This window comes from Pipistrellus hanaki, assembly GCF_964339955.1.
Source record: "Pipistrellus hanaki genome assembly, chromosome: 15".
Taxonomy (NCBI): Eukaryota; Metazoa; Chordata; class Mammalia; order Chiroptera; family Vespertilionidae; genus Pipistrellus; species Pipistrellus hanaki.
The window spans coordinates 36035919-36059326 of record NC_140517.1 but is presented as its reverse complement, the minus strand read 5'-3'; the positions used below and the strand labels follow the sequence as shown (position 1 = coordinate 36059326).

The following is a 23408-nucleotide window of genomic DNA, read 5'->3' as shown; positions in this document are numbered from 1 at the left end:
CCTTGGTCATCCAGAAGGACCACAGGTGAGACAAGGAAGTATAATTACATAGTGGTCACCACCCATCTCCCCTTCTGTATGATACAAAATTAAACCACTGCTCCTTTGTGTGTAAAATTAAACAGAGGTTTCTGGCTGGTGGTGACACCAAAGGAAGGGACCATCTCTACTTCCTCCTGGGAGAGGTGTAGAAAATGAAACAAAGACCTTGTCTATACAAAAAGAAATTGACAGCCAGTTTAAAATGGAATTTCCGTGACCTAGAGCAAAGAATATCCTTACATGATATTATTCTACAAGGTCACTATAATTTTTCCCAGATTTGGGTTATCCCCATTACCTATAATAGTACCTCACACCATGGGGTATCAATAAAAAATCATTTATTTTATTTTATTATATATATATATATATATATATATATATATATATATATATATATACACACACACACACACACACACACACACACACACACACACATATATATATATATATATATATATATATATATATATATATATATATTTGTTGGTGGTGCTTGGAGACAAAGGTAACACAGCTCTAGATATTTTAGAATTACAACAGCATATTGTACAATTATCCCAAACAAACACACAAACCAATCCTTTGAATGTCTGACAGCAATTTAGTTTATTTATTTATTTATTTATTTATTTATAAAATATATTTTATTAAATTTTTTTTTGCCCCCCTCTCTCCCTCTCATACATACCCTCCCTCCCTAGAGTTTTATGTCCATTGGTTGTACTTATATGCATGTACACAAGTCCTTCGGTTGATCTATTATCTCCCCAGATCTTCCTCCCCTCCCCACTGTAATTTGACAGTCTGCCTGTTGCTTTACTGTCTCTATATCTGTCTCTTGGTTCATCAGTTTATAATGTTCTTTATCATCCACAAACGAGTGAGGTCATGTGGTGTTTCTCTTTCATTGATTGGCTTATTTCACTCAGCATGATGTTCTCCAATTCCATCCAGGTTGCTGCAAATGATGAGAATTCCTTCTTTTTTATGGCAGCATAGTATTCCATTGTGTAGATGTACCAAAGTTTTTTTATCCAATCATCTGCTGACGGGCACCTAGGCCGTTTCCAAATTCTGGCTATTGTAGATTGTGCTGCTATGAACATAGGGGTACATATATCCTTTCTGATTCGTGTTTCTAGTTTCTTGGGATATATTCCTAGAAGTGGGATTACTGGGTCAAATGGGAGTTCCATTTTCAGTTTTTTGAGGAAACTCCACACTGTTCTCCACAGTGGTTGCACCAGTCTGCATTCCCACCAGCAGTGCACGAGGGTTCCTTTTTCTCCGCCACCTCGCCAACACTTGTCGTTTGTTGATTTGTTGATGTTGGCCATTCTGACAGGTGTGAGATGGTACCGCATTGTTGTTTTGATTTGCACCTCTCGGACAATTAGTGACTCTGAGCATGTTTTCATGTGCCTTTTAGCCTTCCTTCTGTCTTCTTTTGAAAATATTCTATTTAGGTCCATTGCCCATTTTTTAATTGGATCATTCATCTTCCTTTTATTTAGTTGTATAAGCTGTCTGTAAATATTGGAGATTAAACCTTTATCAGTGGTATTATTTGCAAATATGTTCTTCCACAACGTGGGCTTTCTTGTTGTTTTGTTGATGGTTTCTTTTGCTGTAAAATAGCTTTTTATTTTGATGTAGTCCCATTTGTTTATTTTCTCTTTAGCTTCCATTGCCCTAGGGGCAGTATCAGTGAAGAAGTTCTTTTGGCATACGTCTGACAGCAATTTAAAATGACATGAAAGGACTTCATCCCTCCCACTATGCAGAGGGCCCCCTGGGAAGGCACCTGAGTATTCTATATTGGCCCGTCTTGCCTTTGTGGCCAAAAATGAACCTTTTTTCGTGGCCCAGGTGCCCACAACTGTTGCCTGACCTTTCAGTTCATGCCAAGGCTGAAGCACCATGGTGGCTGGTACCATGGATCTCTCGCCGGTCCAGTGGGGGGAGCTGGACCCTCTCCGGAGAAGAAACATGGGTTCCCAAATTTATGAGATCAAAGCCCAGGCCTCACCAGTAGGTGAGGGGTTCCCGAGGCAGGTGCTGGGTGTGGAGCCCATGGGGGCATAGGCTACCAAGGAGACAGAACTAAACCTCACATCACCATGCTTATCCCCAGAGGATGGCTGGTTAGCCAGAGATGGGTAAGATTCCTCAGGGGAGGAACAACCTAAGACAGGCACAGTCGCAGAGGGGCCATCAGGAGAGAATTTGGGGGTCAACAGAGGTGGGGCACAGACCCTTACCAATCCTCCTCCCCACCCCCCCCCCCCTGTAACATGGCAGGTCCCTGAACCTTCTCCCATTCTGAGGGAGGCCTCCTGTCCCCATGGCTGCTTCGCTTCCCATGCACAGCTCAAATTGGTACCCAGGTAACAGACAGAGACTTGGCTGACAGCAGCTGCCCTCTCTCTGCAACAAGACTTGTTTGAGAGGCCTGGTACCCATGGTGTGGGCAAGTGGGTTTTTAGAATCCAAGTCCAGCCTAGTAGCAGGAATGCTCAGGCCCTTCTCAAGAAGGGAAATAATCAATTCCACTAATACACACATGGTCAATAAGTTTGTTGCTAGAGTGTTGAGTTTGACAGATGAATAGCAGCCAATTTCTCAGAGGAAATTAATGTGGCTAATGGAAATAAATGAATATTCTAGAAAAACTGAATGTACTGTACAAAAAGCTGTTCCTAAAGTGTTAACAAAAATTCTTATTGTGGGGGTAAGAGGAAGAGATCAACCAAAGGACTTATGTGCATGTATATGGGCCTAGCCAGTGGCCATGGCCAACAGGGGGGTTGGAGCATATGTAGGGAGGGGTTTGGGATGGGAATGGGGGGATAAGGACAATTATGTGAGACCATAATCAATAAAATAAATAAATAAATTATAAAAATAAAAATAAAAAAGTTTGAAGACCAATAATTACAAGCATTATTGAATGAAGATGCATGTCAAACTCAAAAACAACTTGCAGAAAGATTAAACGTTGCTCAGCTAACAATTTCTGATCATTTACAAGCAATGGGAAATATTTTTAAAGGAAGGAAAATGGGCGCCACATCAACTGAACAAAAGACAAATAGAAAACCAAAAAGTCAGCTGTAAAATGTTGCTTCAACAGCACAAAAGAAAGTCTTTTTTGCATCAAATTGTGACTGGCGATGAAAAGTGGATTTATTTTGAGAATCCCCTAAGCACAAAATCATGGGTTGATCCAGATTAACCATCAACATCGACTGCAAGGTCAAAGTGCTTCAGAAAGAAGACAATGCTCTGTGTTTGTGGGGATCGGGAAGGTGTGGTGTATTATGAGCTTCTAAAATCAGGTGAAATTGTTAATACTGATCACTACCAACAACAATCAATCAATTTGAACCACACTTTTAAAAATATATATTTTATTTATTTTTTACAGAGAGGAAGAGAGAGGGATATAGAGCTGGAAACATCAATGAGGGAGAAACAACGACCAGCTGCCTCCTGCACACCCCCTACCAGGGATGTGCCCATAACCAATGTACATGGGCCTTGACCAGAATCGAACCTGCGACCATTCAGTCCAAAGACCGATGCTCTATGCACTGAGCCAAACTGGCTTTGGCTGAACCACACTTTGATCATGAAATGACCAGAATGTGCCAGAAGACACGGCAAAGTAATTTTGCTTCATGATTGCGCACCATCACACACTTCAAAATCAGTTAAAGACACATTGAAAGATCTTGCCTGGGAAGTATTAACCCACCCGCTGTATTCACCAGACCTTACTCCTTCAGATTACCACTTGTTCTGATTGATGGCACATGCACTTTCTGAGCAGCACTTCAAAACATATGAAGAAGTGGAAAATTGGGTCTCTGAATGGTTTGCCTCAAAAGAAGAAAAGTTCTATTGTGATGTATCCACAAATTACCTGAAAGATGGGGGAAATGTGTAGCTAGTGATGGACATTACTTTGAATAAAGTACTTTTGATGTTTCTCTTGAAATTATCGTGTTTTCTTTGATTACAAAATCCACTATTATTAGCCGGTACACCTAGTATGGATACAAGGTTTTTTATTGATTACCTTCCTCCCACACACCATCCCCCACCTTACAAGATTCCATACTTTGTTCCATGCTTCCTTGTCTCTAGATTCATTCCATTCATCAGTTTATTTTGTTACTTAGATTCTACATATGAGTGAAATTATGTGATACTTGTTTTTCTCTGACTGACTTATTTCACTTAGCATGACACTTTCTAGATCCCTCCATGTGGTCTCAAAGGGTAAGAGATTCTTTTTTTTTTTTTTTACTGCTGCATAGTATTCCCTGGTATAAAGGTACATCAGGTTTTTTACCCACTTATCCACTGATGGGTACTTGAGCTGTTTCCAGATTTTAGTTATTGCTAATTGTGCTGCTATGAACATAGGGGTGCATACATTCTTTCTGATTGGTGCTTTGGGTTTCTTAGGATATATATTTAGAAGTGGGATTCCTGGGTAAAATGGCAGTTCCATATTTAATTTTTTCAGAAAAACCCATACTGTTTTCCATATGGCTACATCAGTCTGCATTCCCACCAGCAGTGTACTAGGGTTCCCTTTTCTTCACATTTAAAAAAATATATTTTATTGATTTTTTACAGAGAGGGATAGAGAACCAGAAATATTGATGAGAGAGAAATACAGATTAGCTGCCACCTGCACATTCCCCACTGGTTATGTGCCCACAACCAAGGTACATGCCCTTGACTGGAATAGAACCTGGGATCCTTGAGTCCACAGGATGAGCTCTATCCACTGAGCCAAACTGGCTAGAGCTTTCTCCACATTTTGACAGCACTTTTTCATTTTTAATTTGTTAATGGTAGCCATTCTGATAGATATGAGGTGATACCTCATTGTAATTTTAATTTGCATCTCTCTGATGGTCAGTGACTTTGAGCGTTTTTTCATATGTCTCTTGGCCATATATATATCCACTTTGGAGAAGTGTCTATTTAGGCCTTTGACCATTTTTTAATTGGATTGTTTGTCTTCCTTTTGTTAAGTTGTATGAGTTTGTTATATATTTTGGATATTAACCTTTTATCAGATGTATTATTGCCAAATATGCTTTCCCATACAGTGGGTCCCATTTCTTTTTCTTCTTTGTGTCCTTTGTCTTAGGAAATGTATCCATAAATATATTTCTATAAGAGATATCTTCAGATTTTGCTGCTTATGATTTCTTCTAGGATTTTTATGGTTTCCTGACTTATGTTTAAGTCTTTTACCCATTTTGAGTTTATTCTTGTACAATATATGGTGTAAATTGGTGGTCTAGCTGCTTCTTCTTCTTCTTCTTCTTCTTCTTCTTCTTCTTCTTCTTCTTCTTCTTCTTCTTCTTCGCATCTGTCAGTCCAATCTTCCCAACACCATTTACTACTGAAGAGACTTTCTTGACTCCATTGTATGCTCTTGACTCCTTTGTCAAGTATTAATTGAGCATAATGGCTTGGGTTGATTTCTGGGTTCTTTGTTCTGTTCCATTGGTCTAAATGCCTGTTCTTGTGCCAGTACCAGGCTGTTTTGATTAGGTGGCTTTGTAGTATAATCTCAAATCTGATATTGTGATTCCTCCAACTTTGTTCTTTCTCAAGATTGCTGTAGCTATTTGGGGTCTTCTTTGGTTGCATACAAATTTTTGGAGCATTTGTTCTAGATCTGTGAAATATTTTGGTATTTTAATAGGGATCTCATTGAATCTGTAGATTACCTTGGGTAGTATGGACAGTTAATTATGTTGATTCTACCAATCTATGAACAAGGTATATTCTTCCATTTGTTTATATATTCTTCTATCTCTTTTTTTCAACATTGTATAGTGTTCAGAGGACATTTCTTTGCCATCTTTGTGAAGTTTATTCCTGGGTATCTTAATTTTTTTGTTGCAATGGTAAAGGGGTTGATTGTTTAGTTTTTCTTTTTATGAGGTCATTATCAGTGTACAAAAAAGCCATTGATTTTTGTGTGTTGATTTTTGTATCCTGCAACTTTGCCAAATTCATTTTTAAATCTAGTATTTTATTTTTTTTGGTGGAGTCTTTAGTGTTTCCTATGTATAACATCATGTCATCTGCGAATAATGAGTTTTACTTCCTCCTTTCCAATTTGGACACTTTTTATTTCTTCTTATCTCATCGCTGTGGCTAGGAATTCCAGTATTATGTTGAATAAGAGTTGTGAAAGTTGACATCCTTGTCTTGTTTCTGTTCTTAGGGGAAATGGTTTTAGTTTTTGCCCATGGAGTATGATTTTCACTGTAGCTTTGTTATATATGGCCTTTATCATGTTGAAATATGCTCCCTGTATTCCCACTTTGCTGAGAGTTTTTATAAAAAATGGGTGTTGGGCAGAAACCGGTTTGGCTCAATGGATAGAGCGTCGGCTTGGGGACTGAAGGGTCCCGGGTTCGATTCCGGTCAAGGACACATACCTCGGTTGTGGGCATATCCCCAGTAGGGGGTGTGCAAGAGGCAGCTGATCGATGCCTCTCTCTCATCGATGTTTCTAACTCTGTATCTCTCTCCCTTCCTCTCTGTACAAAATCAATAAAATATATATTTTTAAAAAAATGGGTGTTGGAGCCCAAGCAGGTTTGCCTGGGTGGATGGAGAGTTAGCCTGCAGACTGAAGAGCACATGTCCAGATTGTGGGCTGGATCCCCAGTAGTGGGCGTGCAGGAGGCAGCCATTCAATGATTCTCTATCATTGGTGTTTCTATCCCTCTTCCTCTCCATTCCTCTCTCTGAAATATATATATTTTAAAATATATTTTAAAAATATATATATTTTTAAAAATGGGTGTTGGATTTTGTTGAATGCTTTTTCTGCGTCTATTGATGTGATCATGTGATTTTTGTCTTTCAGTTTGTTTATTTGATGTATCATGTTTATTGATTTGTAAATATGTACCAACCTTGCATACCTGGAATAAATTCCACTTGGTTGTTATGTATTATCTTTTTAATATAATGCTGGATCCGATTTGCTAATATTGTATAAAATATTTGCTAATATTTTATAATGAGGATTTTAGCATGTATGTTCATCAAGGATATTGCCCTGTAATTCTCTTTCTTTGTAGTGTCTTTATCTGGTTTTGGAATTAGGATAATGCTGGCTTCATAAAAAAGAGCTTGGAAGTATTCCTTTCTCTTGAATTTTTTGAATCATTTGAGGAGGATAGGTGATAGTTTTTCTTTCAATGTTTTGTAAAACTCCCCTGTGAAACCATCCAGTCCCCAGCTTTTGTTTGTTGGGAGTTTTTTTATTACTGCTTCAAATTCATCAGTAGTTATCATCCTATTCAGAATTTCTGATTCTTTCTGATTCAGTTTTGGGTGACTATATTTTTCTAGGAATTTGTCCATTTCATCCACATTGTCCAGCTTGTTGACATATAGTTGTTCATAGTATTTTCTTGCAATCCTTTGTATTTCTGTGGTGTTAGTGGTTACTTCTCCCCTTCATTTCTGATTATTTTTTTATTTGGGTTCCCTCTATTTCTTAATGAATCTGGCTAATGGTTCATCAATTTTGTTTATCCTTTGAAAAACCCAGCTCTTGGTTTTATTGATTTTTTTTTTTTGCATTGTCTATTTAGTCTCTATGCCAGTGTTTCCCAACCTTCTCTCATGATGAGAATCACCTGGTGGAGTTGTTAAAACACAGATTCCTGAATCCCAACTAAGAAGTGCTAAACTAGAATTTTTGAGAACATATAAGTAAAATTGCGTACCTAACTTAGTGCTCTGTATATAAAATCTGTCTTAGAGCACTAGTTAAGTATAGAATTTTACCTATATGTTCCCAAAAATTCTAGTTTAGCACTTCTTAGTTGGGATTCAGGAATCTGTGTTTTAACAACTTCATCAGGTGATTCTCATCATGAGAGAAGGTTGGGAAACACTGCTCTATGCCATTTATTACTACTACTCTAATCTTTATTATTTCCTTCCTTATACTTACAATGGGCTTTTCTTATTGTTCTCTTCCTAGTTCTTTAAGTTGTAGGATGAAATAGTTTATTGTTTATTTCTCTTGTTTATTGACATAGGCCTGTAGTATTATGAGCTTCCCTCTGAGGACTGCTTTTGCTGTGTCCCAGAGATTTCAGGTTGTTGTGTGTTCATTTTCATTTGTTTACAGGAAGTTTATTTTTATCTTGATCTTGTTGGTAACCCATTCATTGTTTAATAACATGCTATTTAGCCTCCATGTGTTTGAATGCTTTGGGGTGTTTTTACTGTAGTTAATTTTTAACTTAATTCCACTGTGATTTGAAAATGATGCTTGATATGATTTCAATCTTTTTGAACTTGTAGAGACTTGTTTTGTGTCTTAACATGTGGTCTATCTTTGTGAATGATCCATGTGCACTTGAGAAGAATGTATGTTCTGCAGCTTTGGGGTGAAGTGTTCTACAAATGTTAATTAAATCTATCTGATTCAGTGTGTTCTTTAGAGTCTCTGTTTCCTTGTTAAGTTTTTGTCTGGAAGATCTATCCAGTGAAATTAGCGGGGTGTTAAATCCCCTATGACTGTATTCTGTTGATCTCTCCCTTAAAGTCCTCTAGAAGTTGTTTTTTATATTTAGGTGTTCCTATATTGGGTGTATTTATGTTTACCAGGTTTATATCCTTTTGTCGGATTGACCCCTATAGTATTATGCAGTGACCTTTGTTATCTCTTGTGATAACCTTCATTTTGAAGTCTATTTTGTTGGATATGAGTATTGCTACTCCAGCTTTTTTTTCTTTTTCCATTTGCATGGATTTGTTTTTCTAACCCTTCACTCTCATCCTGTGTGTGTCTTTTGTGAGGTGGGCCTCTTGTAGACAGCATATAATTGGTCATGTTTTTGTATCCATTCAGCTACCCTATGTCTTTTAATGGGAGCATTTAATACATTTACATTTAAGGTTATTATTGATAGGAACTTATTTATTGCCATTTTAATTCTGTATGCCTAGGTTTTTCTCTCTCTAGTCTTCTCATTACATAAGTCCCTTTAGCATTTACGGTAATGCCAGGTTGGTGGTGATGTACTACTCTTTTAGCCTTCTTTTGGGGGGGGGGGATTCTGGGAAGTTTGACGATCTATTTTTGAATGATAGCCTTGCTCAATATAGTAATCATGTGGCCTGTATTGCTTCTGATGAGAAATCAGGTGTTTTCTCTTGCTGCCTTTAAGATTCTCTTTGTCCTTAATTTTTGGCATTTTAATTATTATGTGTCTCTGTCTGGGTCTATTTGGGTTCTTTCATGGAGTTCTTTGTTCTCCTGAACTTGTGTGATGTTTTCCTTTACCAGATTAGGGAAGTTTCTGCCATTATTTCTTCAAACATGTTCTTTAACCCTCTCTCCTTTTCTACCTCCTCTGACACACCTACTCTATGGAAAAGCAGCTGCTAACAGCTTGGGTGTGGCTATAAATTGGATGGGGCAGGGTCTCAGGAAATCACCAAGGTGGAATGAACAGTGTGAGCAAGGCTGAGGGAAACTCAGATATACTGCCAGGCAGCTCTGTTTCAGCACAGGAACAATGACCCTATGAGGACCCATATCTGGGAGAAAGCTGCCCCCAAGTTCTGCCCTGATATCAGACAATCCAGTTCCTCCCCATATGTCCCTCGGTCCCCCAAAGTCTCCTGGTCCTGGAGCTCAGAGGGATCAAGTCCTAGTAAGTTCATACAGCAGCCCTTTAAAAGGAATACACGGGTCTCCCACAGCCTCCAATGTACTCAGCCTTAATCCCCTTTAGTTTTTCTAGCCCAAAGTTAGGGGACTTCTCTGAAACCCAGGGCTGGGAGGTTTGGTGTATGGTTGGGACCTCTTGTTCCTCATGTGAATGGCCTTTGCAGAGATGATTTCCCTCCGATTAAAAAGAAGCACATATGGGTGTGAGATCAGCCTGTTTTGCGCCTCCACCCCTCCTACCAATGTGCTTTCTTCTGTACTTCTCTAATTGTAGGACCTTCATTCAGCCTGGCACCATCTTGGTTCTGGGGAACCACTTCTTTAAACTGAAGGTTCATGTATTCTTCATCTGGCAGGCTCAAGGATGGCCTCCATTGCCCTCTTCTGGCCAAACTGTAGACTTACTTCAGGTTTCCAGAGCAAGAGGAAAGTACAAATTATGGATTGGAAGGAAATACTTGTCTGAAACCAAACCAGCCTAAAAGCAGCAATCATAATAATTGTTTGTTGCTTTAGAGGATACTTTAAAAAGTATTCACAAGAATTATTTGATCTTTGCAACAATCCTGTGAAATAGGCAACACTGGCATTTTCATTTTACAAATAAGGAAAACAAGCCTATTGTCAGGACAGTAATGAGATACTTCCTGGCAGAGGGGGCTTGTTAAAAGTAGGATTTATTCACAATTCATTTGGAAAAAGTACAGGTTTGTTTTCATGAAGACCAAAGATAAGGGAGTGCAGAAGAGGATGGTGTACAGATGATTCATATGTAAGGGAGCTACTTGATTTCAACAGCCTGGGAAAAATGGTTGGATCCTTTCTCCAGCTGTGCTATGTGGGCTGACCCTTAGTCCTAGGTACCCAACATCTCAATTTCCTATTTCAATAGTCAGACTTGAAAGTTCATAAAAACATCTAGGGAGCTTGTTACAGGTGAAGGTCATTGAATCCCACCTCCAAGGTCCTGTTTCAGAGCAGGACCTGGGGATCTTCATTTTAAGACATACCCTCTGCCTTTTGGACTTGGGAACTCCTAGTACATGCAAAATGCTCTCTTAGCACACCACCAGCAACAAAGAATTATTATTTGCCTGGGATGATATTCCCTTCTAGCCCCTTTCTGTTTCCCTCACTCATAAATCCCACTAGGTTATGATAATTAAGATTCAATCCTCAACTCTTTGATGTACTCTCTCCAAACCCCAGTTTTCTTGTCTATAAAATGAAATAATACCTACCTTACTGGGCTTGAGTGAGGATTAGATGAAAAAATATGTCCTATATATAGTTCCTATAAAAAGTGTGCAATAAACATGAGTTCATGGATCTTGCCTTCTGATTCCTAGCTCCTCAAAAAAGTATAGTGGCTAAGCTGGCATGTTCTGGATTTCCCACAGGTATTTAACGAATGGTCTTAAGCAGGACCAGGGATAATCAAGCTGATGTCTTCCCCCAGACTCATTCCCCTGTGGAAGGATTTTAAATACCTCATAAGTGACATACTTAAAAGCAAGGTAATGTATATGTAGTAAATAAATGTTATTGGCTTCTATCTTAATAGTTATGATCACTTCTGAGGAGCATAGATCCGTGGAAGCAGGTAGAGGAGACTATAAAGACAATTGTCACCTTAGGAGGAAGTGGACCATCAATTTCCAAATGAGTCTAGGGACCTTTTGAAAGGACACTTTTTAAAAATCCTCACCTGAGAGGGAGAGAGAGAGAGAGAGCGATGTGAGAGAGAAACATCAATTGGTTGCCTTGTGTATGCATTCCAACTGGGGATCAAACCTGCAACCTAGTATGTACTCTGTTGCTGTTAATCCTCCCCAAAGGTATTTTTTTTTCCATTGACTTTTTAGAAAGAGTGGAAGGGAGGAAGGGAGAGAGAGAAACCTTGATGTGAGAGAGACACATTAATTGGTTGCCTCCTTCACATACACTGAACAGGGCCCTGAATCCAACCCCTCAGTGCATGGGACAACACTCTAACAACTGAGCCACACCAGCCAGAGCTTGCAGAGACATTTTGATAGTGGAAGGTAAACACTTTGGAGATTTGTCAGAGGAACTATCCCTCTGGGAAAAGATTTTTCTAAAAAAGAAAGGAGCCCTAACTGTTTTTGGCTCAGTGGTTGAGGTACATACTCATGGACTGAAGGGTCTCGGGTTCGATTCTGGTAAAAGGCACATACAATTCAGTTCAATTTAGTTCAGGACATGTAGGAAGCAACCAATAGATATGTCTTTCTTATATCAATGTTTCTTTCTCTCCCCCTTCTTAAAAATCAATGGAAAAAATATCCTTGGGTAAGGATTAACAACAAAATAATAATCCTATATAATAAAAGGATAATAGGCAAATTGATCAAATAGTGAAACTACCAGTTGCTAAGATGTGCACTGACTGACCATCAGGGAGCAGACACTCAATGCAGGAGCTATCCCCTGGTGGTCAGTGCACTACCACAGCAGGAGCAGCACTCAGCCACAAGCCCTGAGCTGGGCTCATAGCTGACAAGCACAGTGGCAGTCGAGGGAGCCTCTTTTATCTCCATGGCAGTCGGATATCCTCTGAGGGCTCCCGGATTACAAGAGGGTACAGGCTGGGCTGAGGGACACCCCGACAAGTGCACAAATTTCATGCACTGGGACTCTAGTAATAAATAAAGAGAAAAGAGAAAGTTCTAGAGAAAACATTTGCTAAACTCAGTTTTGCTAAAGTTGACTCTGTGTTTAAGGATCCCAATTTCATGTTGAATAGCACATGCTCTGTCTCTGTGGGATAATATATTTTGTATATATCATCATCCTGTCAAATTTAAAGGCCAGGTAGGGGTCCTATAAATTTTATTTAGTGCACTTCTAAGCCTCAATAACTTAAAGCTGCACTGCCTTTTGGGACACAGTTACATTGTATGTGGGTATATGGCAGTGCTCTTTCCTAATTAATGTGTTAAATGTTCCTTTCATGGCATATGTACTTTTTAGACAGAAGGGAGAATGTTAGAGGATAGGTATAGTTAACTTCATATTGAGAAAAACATCAGTTTCCCCTGTGCTCACACTATAAAATTTACCCATATAGGCTCTATAGAGGTTTGGTTCTCTCATGTTGGGGGTTTTGTTACATGCTTGTTAAGTGTAGGTATTCACGAGTGATACGTTGTGCATGAGTGAGTGTAACACAAGTGATCTTTGAGGGTGTAGCATGACTTTTGGAACTGCTTCAATTGTAGTTTGAGTGAGAATATATTTAGTGCATTTGTATCCTGCTCTCTTACTTTATTCCATGCCTCTATCCAGCAAAATTTAGATGACTCAAAGAGTGACGTAGTTGTGCTGAGTGACCGGCCTGAGATAGTATTCAAAGAATCTCGCCATCCTCAGAATATGCCACTTATATGCTATTACTTCAGTGATGCTGACTTCTTTGCCTCTCTCTCATGGGTGAAAAGCACAAAAGAAATACAGGTAAAACTGCCTACTCTTTTTTCTTTTTAGCCCATCCTACAGGGGCCTTCCCCATATAAGCCCTCACCCAGTGACCTAGAGAGCATGTGATATTTTGCTCCCAGATATATATCCTCATTATGGCTTAAATAAACTCTTATTATTATTATTTTTTTAAAAGTGACTTGGATCCAGGAAATCTCCCTCATATTTTCTCAAATTACAGTTTTCACATTAAATAGATTTTATAGTTTCCTTAAAGTAGGCCAAGGTCAAGAAAAGAATCCTATGCTTCCTGCTTCTACAACCACCATAACCAGGGGTAAAATTACTTTAGAACCCTCTAATTTCTCCTTGGTATGAGAATAGGGGAAAACAGCTGAATATTATGCCCTTTCCTCTTCTACTATAATTTCTAGGCACTTTCCATCTTATTCTCTTTTAGGCTGTAGTTTGGGTGAAGAGCAAAACTGAGGATGCGGTTGAGAAGAGAACATTCTCCATGACTGGACGATTGCAGCCCATCCAGTGTATGGTACACACAGGTCCCTTTCATATCCTTGTGGCCTACTGTGGTGACTTGCTTCTGCGGCTCTTCGGGGACCACTTTCGGTCATTCAAACCCCTAGGTATAGTGCCCTGCCGCTTTAACATCAACTGCCTCTGCTATGACCCAGAAATGAAGATGCTGCTGTCAGGTATCCTGGGGGCAGTGGTCACCTGGACCATTGAACAAAGTGGCAGGGGCCTCCAAATCGCGCACACGGTTTCCATGCCTGGTGATGAACTTGTCCAGGACATCATATTGAATGGCCCCAATGGCTCCCTCCTAGCCTTGTGTGAGACTGTGGTGAGGGTCCTTGAGCGCCAAGGCCAGAGTGAGCTAGTAGAAGTGAAGAGGTTCACTTCTACGACTAGTGGCTCATCTATCACCTGCTGCTTCACCTGTTTTGATCAGGGCTTTCTCTATGCTGGAAACAGGACTGGGTACATCCAGGTATGGAGCCTCAGTCAAAGCTTCTCTTTCCACAGTTTCAAGGCCCATTCCTCATCAGTGATATGTATCTGCAGCCGGCCAGAAGCCCACACTCTGCTAACAGCTGGTAAGGAAGGTTTCATTAAGGAGTGGAACCTTACTTCTGGGAATCTGCTTCGGCAACTAGAACTTGGTGAGGAATTGTATCGACTCCAATTTATTGATAACATTACTTTCTTCTGCCAAACTGCCCATACTTTCTCCTTGCGCCGTCTGCCCTGCTTCTATAGCCTCTTCAATGTTTGTGGCTCTGCTCCAGAGCAGGTTCGTCGGGTCCGCTGTGGTAATGACTGGTTCCGGATCTTATGCACTACTGAGGATGGCTTATTACGCTTTGTGTCCCCAATAACAGGGGATCTTCTGGTTCTCACCTGGCCCTTCTCAATCCTGGACCAGGCTGTGGATTGGGCCTATGACCCAGATAAAGAGGAGCTCTTTGTAGCAACAGGGGGCTCAGATGTGCTGGTCTTTGACACAACCCGCTGCCCTTGCCCAGCCAAGTATCTTCTATGCACCTCACCAAATTCTCAGGACTCAGTACAATGTATGGCTTATGGGCATTTCCACCTGGGTCGGGGTCTAGAAGGACTAATCTTTTCTGGATACCAGAGTGGTATGATAAGAGTCCTCTCCCAGCACAGCTGTGCCCGAATAGAGAAATTCATGCACTTTGGGGCTGTATTGGCCCTCTCTACACTGCCTGGAGGGCTTTTAGGTGGCCGAGAAAACTCTTTGCTTTGTTCTTATGGAATGGATGACTATATACACCTATCTGAAGCTGTGCTTAATGGGACCAGAGTACATCTGCGTCCTCTAGCTAGCATTCTCAGCAGCTGTCACCTAAAACACCTGATACTCTTGCCAAAGTCTGTGGGTGCCATCACAGAAACTAACTGCCTGCGTCTCTGGAAATTCCATGATTTTTTGCCCTCTGAGACACAGGCAAAGTTTATAGAGACGTTGCCTCTGCATCAATGTGCAATTACATCTTTTGATGTATGCCTGACCTTGAGTCTTTTTGTCACAGGTAGCATTGATGGCTCTGTCCGAATATGGAACTTTCACGGTAGACTTGTAGCCATGCTGGACTCATCATTGCATTTTGGTCCACTCTGCTTTGCAAATGACCGGGGCGACCTGCTTGTGACTTTCAACCAGAGTCTTTATCTGGTATCCTGTTTAAAACTACTTCCTCCAACCCTGTTGGTTCGCCTTTCCTTTATGAGCATCACAGATGATGTGCTAGAAATCCCTAAGCCTTTCATACCAAGCTTCTTCTTCTCCTTTGAGACCATGTTTGTGCCCAAATATATCTACCTTGGACAAAGGCAACAAGTATTAGTGGGTCTGGAGAAACTTGTCAATAAGCGGGCCATTGCCTTTGACCATACTGTGCCACATGTCATAGAAGATGATGAGCAAGGAAGCTCCATATTACTGTCTTCCCCAAGACCTGGTTCCTTGAATAAGGAGGACACTAATATACACTTGAGGAAACCTTATTCCCATTATGTGGTTCCTCCCCAACTACAGTTGACTTCCTGGGATGGACTCAACCCTTATCAGATACTGAAATGCTACTTTGGTTATGGGCGGAAATGGCCCTTTGCTCCTGATTGCTATATCCCTAACTCAGTGATTCGTGCCCGTCTTTGGCCAGAGGGCAGCCCAATATACCTACAGTGCAACCTGCATTCACCCATACGGAAGTTGGAATGGGACAAGTCTCAACAATTCTTCTGGCACAGTAAGGTAAGACCTATACATGATGTAAAAGAACAACCACAGGAAAAGGAAGATGAAGACTTCATAAAAAGGAGAATGTCTAAGGAAACAACTTATAGTGTCCTTACAGACCCAACAAACCGTAGTTGGCTGGGAAAAAAGATGAATGAAGTCGCTATTAATAGCTTGATTGAGACAATCCTAAACATTATGATTTATGCTCCTCCTCCATTGAAGTACCAATACTGTGTTAGTGCACTAGGGCAAATCTTTGCTTCTTACCAAGTGTCTCCACCCCTGCGCTCTGAAACAGCCCATCGTCTGCTGGATGATACAACCAATTCCAATCCACTGATCCGAGAGCTAGCCTGGGAAGGGCTGAATCGTCTAGGAATTATCACTCATCTCTTTGCCATGGCTCTGGCCCAAGGGTTAATGGACAAGGACCAAAGAGTGAGGAATAAGGCACTGAACCTCATGGCTGACACTGGAATTCACTCTAAGACTTCACTCTTAAACTTGATCCAAAATCGAGATACTTTCCAGGGGATGCAGTAAGTTCTTTATGCCTTCCTTAATTCTTTATTAGTTTCTAATTTTCTTCTCTCCCTTTCCAGTTTTCCCCTTACATTCCCTCACCATCTCTTCATCCCTGTTCCTTGACTTTTCCTGTTCTTTTTCCTTGTTCACAATCTTTACCCATTCCTAACTATTTTGACAACCCTCTGACTCTTCAGCCCATTTTCCATTTCTTCTCCTATTCCTGCAGCCTCCATATAGATCACTTCATTAATTGACATTTATCTTCCTAGACATTTCCTTTCTTCTTGACCATCTTTAACTTTACATAACACCATCTCTGTTGTCCACTTTGCTAACCCCCCTGCTTGTTCTACATTAGTTCTTTTTCATTTTCTCTTACCCCTAATTCAGCATGCTCCTTCTCTTTTAACTTTCACAGGCAGGAAATGATTGGTGAAGAAAGCCTGGACAATCTGCTGGGGATGCGTGCCACAGATCTCCAAATTCTTCATACTCAAGTGGAGCAGCGATTAAATGAAAACCTGACCTTGTCACAAGGAGATGAAAAGCCTTCTTTTTCTTTAGATGTCTCAAGGAGTCCTAAAACAATAACCATTCTCAATGAAACTGATGTAATTCCGGATGAATCTGCAGTTGTCATCAAACCCAGCAAAGGCCACAGACGGGGCCGGGCAGGGGGAAGAAAGCATAGTATGTACCACATTTTCCGGCGTATATGATGACCCCCCTAATTTTACAGTTAAAACATAGGGTTAGGCCTATATTCACTGTATAAGACTACCCCCCACTTCTGAGGCAACACCAGTTCTTTTTTTAATAGACCGCCTCTCTGACTCTGGACAATCTGAGCAGGCCTTTTTTTTTTTTTCGTTTCAAAAGTCGTCTTATACGCTGGAAAATATGGTATCCAGTTCATGCTTCAGAGTCCCCAGAGGCAATGTAGTTTAGGGTTAAAGTGGGTCAAGAGGTATCAGATAGGACTAGAGATAAGTGAAAAGATCTTTTCACAGAGAACCTTCCTAAAAAGAATCCACCCAAACTCAGGAATACTCCAATGCCTGGGTGGAAACACTGGCCTCAGCCCCCTCTATTGCTATTTCTTTGTAGTCCTCCTAGCTCATACTAGATATCAGAAAATATTTTATTTAAGCCTCCCATACTTTCTTATCTATATCTTTTGATTTTCTCTGCAGCCCATAAGAAGTTGAAAGAGACTGGCACAGAGCCAAGTCCCTTAGAAGGTGAAAGTGATCAGAGTAAAGTTGCACCAATTGAGATGGAGGATACAGCCATCTCTTCGGGCTCTCCAATCTATAGTTTACTAAAAATTTCTAAAGATGCTGAACAACAGCCTCCAGAGAAAGATGTCTCAAAGGATATTGCAATGACCTTGAGGATGCTAAGGAAAATACAAGACAAAAGAGGTAAGAAAACAGCTAAGAAACACAAAAAGAGGCACAAAAAAAAGACAAAGCAAGATGAAGTTATAATTGAGGAACCTCTGTCTGAAGTAAAGGAAGAACCATTTGTGAAGAAGGTGCAAGACATAAAGCGGGGTGCCTTTGGAGCTCCTGGACGCAGGGCTACCCCTGGAGATGGTTCATCCTGGCGAGATGATTTATGTCGTCTTATGACCCTGAGGATATCTGGTTCCAAAACAACAATGTTAGAATCTCTAAACACTGAGTTAGTAACCATGGCTCAGAAGGTGCTGGCAGATAAGCGGCCTAGCTGGGAGCTCTTTGAGAAGATCTGTCCCCTGCTGAAGAAAGAAAGTGAAGTTCTGCTTGAGGACCTTGACTGGGATGTAGCTTGGCCAGAGGAGAAACCAATCATTATTCATGAAGAAGCAATTAGTGAGGACATGGTGAGCAGAGAAACTAAAGAAATACTAGAGGGGCAGGATCAGGTACAAAAGGAATCAAGGGATATACAGGAATTACAGGAAATCCAGGTGATTCCCAAAAAGGGGAAGAAAAAGAAAGTTATTTTTTTAGAACCAGGTGACCTAACCAAGGGGAAACTAATGCTGAAACAAGAAGATAAGAAATCCTCTAAGAAGCCCTCTGTGCAAAAGAGGAAAGTAGTCCAGAAGGAAATAAAAGTGGATAAAAAAGAGGAGAAAATGACCACAGAAGAGAGGGATATGAGTCTGGAAGAGGAAGAAATGGCCAAACTAGAGGAGAAAGTGGTTGAACAAGAAGTAAGACCAGTTACAGATGAGAAGAAGCTGTCTTTGCAGGATTGGAAAAAATCCTGGGATGAGTGGAAACAGGCTCATGATGATACAAGGATATCCTGGGATAAATGGAAGAAAGCTTGGGAAAGGGAGACTCTTGAGGAAGAAGAGAAACCACAAGAGGACAAAGATGAGGAAAAGCTGGCTGGGGAAAAGAGGAGGCTGGGATGGGATGAGGAAACTATGTCAGACAGATCCAGGGAGTTCAAGGACGAAGAGGAATTGTCTCAGGAGTGGGAAAAAGAAGCAGAAAAGGGAGAAGAAGAAGAAGAAGAAGAAGAAGAGGAAGAAGAAGAAGAAGAAGAAGAAGAAGAAGAAGAAGAAGAAGAAGAAGAGGAGGAGGAGGAGGAGGAGGAGGAGGAGGAGGAGGAGGAGGAGGAGGAGGAGGAGGAGGAGGGGGAGGAGGAGGGAGAAGAGCTGTTGATAGAAGAGCGGAGACAGATCCAAGAAGAATATAAACAGGCTAAGGTTGAGAGGAAACGAATCCGAGCTGAAAGAAAACAAGCCCGAGAAGAGAGGAAGCTGGCACAAGAAGAAGAGAAGCTGGCACAAGAAGAGGGAAAATTAGCTCAGGAAGAGAGGAAACTGGCCAGAGATCACAGGAAACTGATTCAAAGAGACAGAAAAATGGCCCAGGCAGAGAGGAAGTTTGTCCAGACAGAGGAAAAACTGGCCCAAAGATCAGTGTGGCTAAGCCAGGGAGCAGAGAAATTGGCCCAGAATAGGACAAAACTGGCAAAAAAAATGGAGAAACTGGCTGACAAAGAAGAGAAAATAGCAAAGAAAAGAGGGAAGCTAGCTGAGGTTAAAACTCTATTGGTCCCGAAAATGGAGGAAGTGGTCCAGAAGGAGCAAGATATGGCATGGCAGGAAAAGGAACTAGCCCAAGAACTGGAGGAGTTGACATGGGAAGAGGAGGAACTGGCTTGGAAAGAAGAGCAACTGAATCAGGAAGAGGAGGAATTAGATAAGGAAGAAGAGAGACTGGCTCAGGAGGAGAAGACACTGGCCTGGAAAGAGGATAATCTGGCTATGGAAAAGAAAAATGTGGTCCAGGAAGAAGAGCTGCTGATCCAGGAAGAGAATAAACTGGCTGAGGAGGAAGAATTTCTGCCTGAGGAAGAAGAAGGGCTTGCCCAGAAAAGGGAGCAGTTGATGGAGAATAAGGAAAAACTGGTCCAGGAAAAGGAAATTTTGATCCAGAACAAAGTGGACCTTGCAAGCAAGAAGAAAATACTAGTCCAGAGGAGGAAGACTGTGGATCTGGATCAGAAGAAGAAACTGGATCAGGAGAAGGTAGAATTGATTAATAGGAAAAAGAACTGGCACCAGCTTAAAGAATACCTTTCCCAGAACAAAAATAAACTACTGCAAGCAAAGGAGAAACTGGACACCTACAAGGAAAAATTATTTCAGGTAGAGAAGACATTGGTGAAAGAAAAGGAGGAAATTTTCCAGAAGAGGGAGGAACTGGCTGACGTAGAGAAAAAACTGGCACAAGTAGAACAAAACCTGGCTGAGAAACAGCATACGCTAGCCCAGGACAAAATGAAATTCACTATGGAGAAGAGGGCAGAACTTCAAAAACTGAACCTGCGTAGTAAAGAAGATGATAATACTAAGAAAGAAAAAACATTGGACATGGAAATGAAGAAACTAGCCCAGGAGAAGGTGAGACTGGCTGAAGAAAAGGAAACTCTCTCAAAGGGAGAGATTCAAGAAACCTCAACACAGAGGAAACTGAATGAGAATGAACTAGAACTACTTAAAAGGAAATTGTCACTAGAGGAGAAGATACTGTCATATGAAGATAGGATATTGGCCACAAAACAAAGTGACATTGCCAAAGAAAACTTAGATTTTGCCAGAGAAGAAAGAGTTTATGCCCAGGAAGAAAGGAAGCTAACCAAAGTAATAACGAAGCTGACTAAAGGAAACATTTCTAATAAACTATTTAAAATTAGCAAAACAATCTTAAATGTATTTAAAAACCTTATTAAAAAAGAGAGGATACTAACCCAGGAAAAAACACAGATGACACAGATAACAAGGTCATTCTTGGATCAGGAAAGTATTTTGAGCAAAGAACAAAAAGAACTTGATGCTAGAAAGTTGGATATTTCTGAGGAACAACCAGAGATGACCAAAGATGAGGAGAAACTGGCTAGGAAACAGAGAGAACTGGCTAAGGAAATGAGAAGAATGATAAAGAAAGAGCAAAAAATAACTGAGGAGGAAACCAGATTGTCCAGGCAACAGAGACATTTCATGAAGGGAGAAGAGGAGTTGGGACCAAAGGAGGAAGAAGAAGAAATGACAATCCTTAAACAAAAGCAAATTAAGAAAAAAACACTAAAGAGAGTTAAAATGCCACAGGAAAAATTTCCCAGTCAGGGGGATGAGGTAGAAAGTAAAGAGAGCTTTTCTGAAAAAGTGGAAAGCCTGTTAGATGAAATAGAGCGAGAGAGTTTGTCGGAGGAGAAGGAGAAGGAAGAAGATAAGGAAAGGGAGGAGGAAGAAGAAGCGGAAGAAGAGGAGGCAAAAAAAGAGGAGGAAGAGGAAGAAGAGGTGAAGGAAGAGAAGAAGATGGAGGATAAAAAGGTGGTGGAGGAAGAGGAGGAAGAAAAGAAGGCGGCAGCAGTGGCAGTAGTGGAGGAGAAGGAAGAAGTGTTTGAGAAGGATGAAAGCATGATTAAGGAAGAGCTAGAAAGTTTGAGTGAGAAAGAAGAGGAGGAAGAGGCACGAAGTTCATTGGAAGAAGACATAGACAAGGAAAAAGAGATCTTTAAAAAAGAAAAATTATTTAAGTTACAAGAAAAAAGAGAAAAGGATCTAGAAAGAAGAGAAATAGTCCTTTCTATTATAAAAAGAACCCCTGAGGTCAAAGGCAGGGATATAAACCTGAAAATTCCAAAGATCCCTTCCAAGAAACTGATCTCAATAGCTCTGGAGAGGGAAAAGACTATACCAGTGCCAGTATCTAAGAAACAAATGTCCTGGATAGATAAGGCCACAGTATTGAAGACACCCAGAATATTCCCAGAGACAAATTTTATGGATAAGCAACGTGAGCTATTGAAGAAATATCAGCCCATTCCTCTACAAGTTTTGGAATCCCGAGAGCCAGATTTCAAGACCCCATATTTATCCCACATATTGAGGAAGAGCAAAAAAGAACAGAAACTCAAAGGCAAACCACTAGGGGATAGGTGGCAGTGGCTTTTGAAACGTCATCCACCTCTGATGGGACAAACTAAGGTGCCCCAAATCCCAGCTAAGAAAATATTTGCAGATGTAAGCCTCTCAGATGCAGAGTGGGTCCGCCATGTCCTAGAACAGATAGAGGCAGGAAAACAGCTTTCCAGAGATAGTTTCCACAGATTGTGTCAGCTTGTCAAAGACCTTATCTCAAAAGGAACCTTAGAGTGGATGCATCTAGCCAAACTTGAAGCTATCATTTACCGTCACAGGCAGGTTCTGGAATCACAAAGCACATGTATCTCAAAACCCAGTAAGAAGATCATGGGTCCTAAATACTTGAAAGTGATCCCTCCTATAAAAAGAAAGAAAAAGGAAAGCCATCTAAAACCTTTGGCTTTTTCTTCATTAGCTAACAAAAGGATTCCAGAGGCTATAAATTGGCAACTTCTAGCAGAGCCTTATAGGAGTACATGGGTAGAACAGATATTCAGTGCCCTTAAGGAGATGGAGAGGCAACATGTTTATCCTGCTACAAGAGACATTGTAACAGGTGCCCATGCCTCTGTAGAAAAACAAATGCTAGCACTGATGTTTCAAAAGGACTTAGGGGCTTTTAAGGATAAAGGCAGGCTTCCCAAATTGCCTAAGATGGAGAAGACAACACAGCCCAGCTCTAAAAAACAGGAAGAAGTGCCTCTATGGGATACATTTGTGGCACTCTACCATGTTTTACGGATGTTGCAGGAGCAATATGGAGAAGACAGTGCTGCTTGGACAGAACAATTCTACCACCTCATGGACCTGTACCAATTTAAGTCCCCTGGAATCCAGAGATTGCTACAAGACCTGCTACTGAGAGAGGAACCCCAATCCCATAAGATCATCTACAAAGAGGCCCCAAAGGCAATGGAGCTGGTTCCTGGGGAGCGATTGTTCTACCACCTGTTTTGTGGTCGCTCTCACATTCCTAGAGGTCCTATGGAGTTCCAGGAGGTGGTGTCTCTCTCAGGACAGAACAACGTGCATACCATGCTTCCAATGGGCATTGCCCATTATGGCATCTTAGAACTTGCCTGGAAGAGCCTGCCCCAAGCTGATATTCACTTCACCAATGAATTGTCCCACATTGTGACTCCTAATTTGGGACTGACTGGACATCAGGATTTTTCATTCCCACCTGGATAAAGGTCTTGCCACCAGATCTAGACCTTTATTTTTAGGGCCCATACAGAGGTAGGGCCAGGCAAAAGCCCTTTCCCTACCCAGCTCCAGAAACCAACTTCTGTATATGGAATAAAGATCAAGTTCTCATATCCAACAAGCTCTGTGATATGTCCCTTTTCTTCAAATGTTGCCTCTCCATGGATGCCAGATACTCCAAAGAGTTCAGAAAACTTACCAGAAGCCCTAGCCAG

General features: G+C 40.9%; 1 protein-coding gene across 1 annotated transcript; it reads left to right on the top strand.

The window, feature by feature from the left end:
- Nucleotides 1-11238: 11238 nt before the first annotated feature.
- Nucleotides 11239-23178, top strand: WDR87 (WD repeat domain 87; the record flags this gene model as incomplete). Its single annotated transcript, XM_084906875.1, has 5 exons — nt 11239-11310; nt 13103-13270; nt 13695-16564; nt 16972-17264; nt 17747-23178. The coding sequence occupies 5 exons, from the start codon at nt 11239-11241 to the stop codon at nt 23176-23178; spliced, it is 8835 nt and encodes a 2944-aa protein (XP_084763001.1).
- Between the last annotated feature and the right edge of the window lie 230 nt (nt 23179-23408).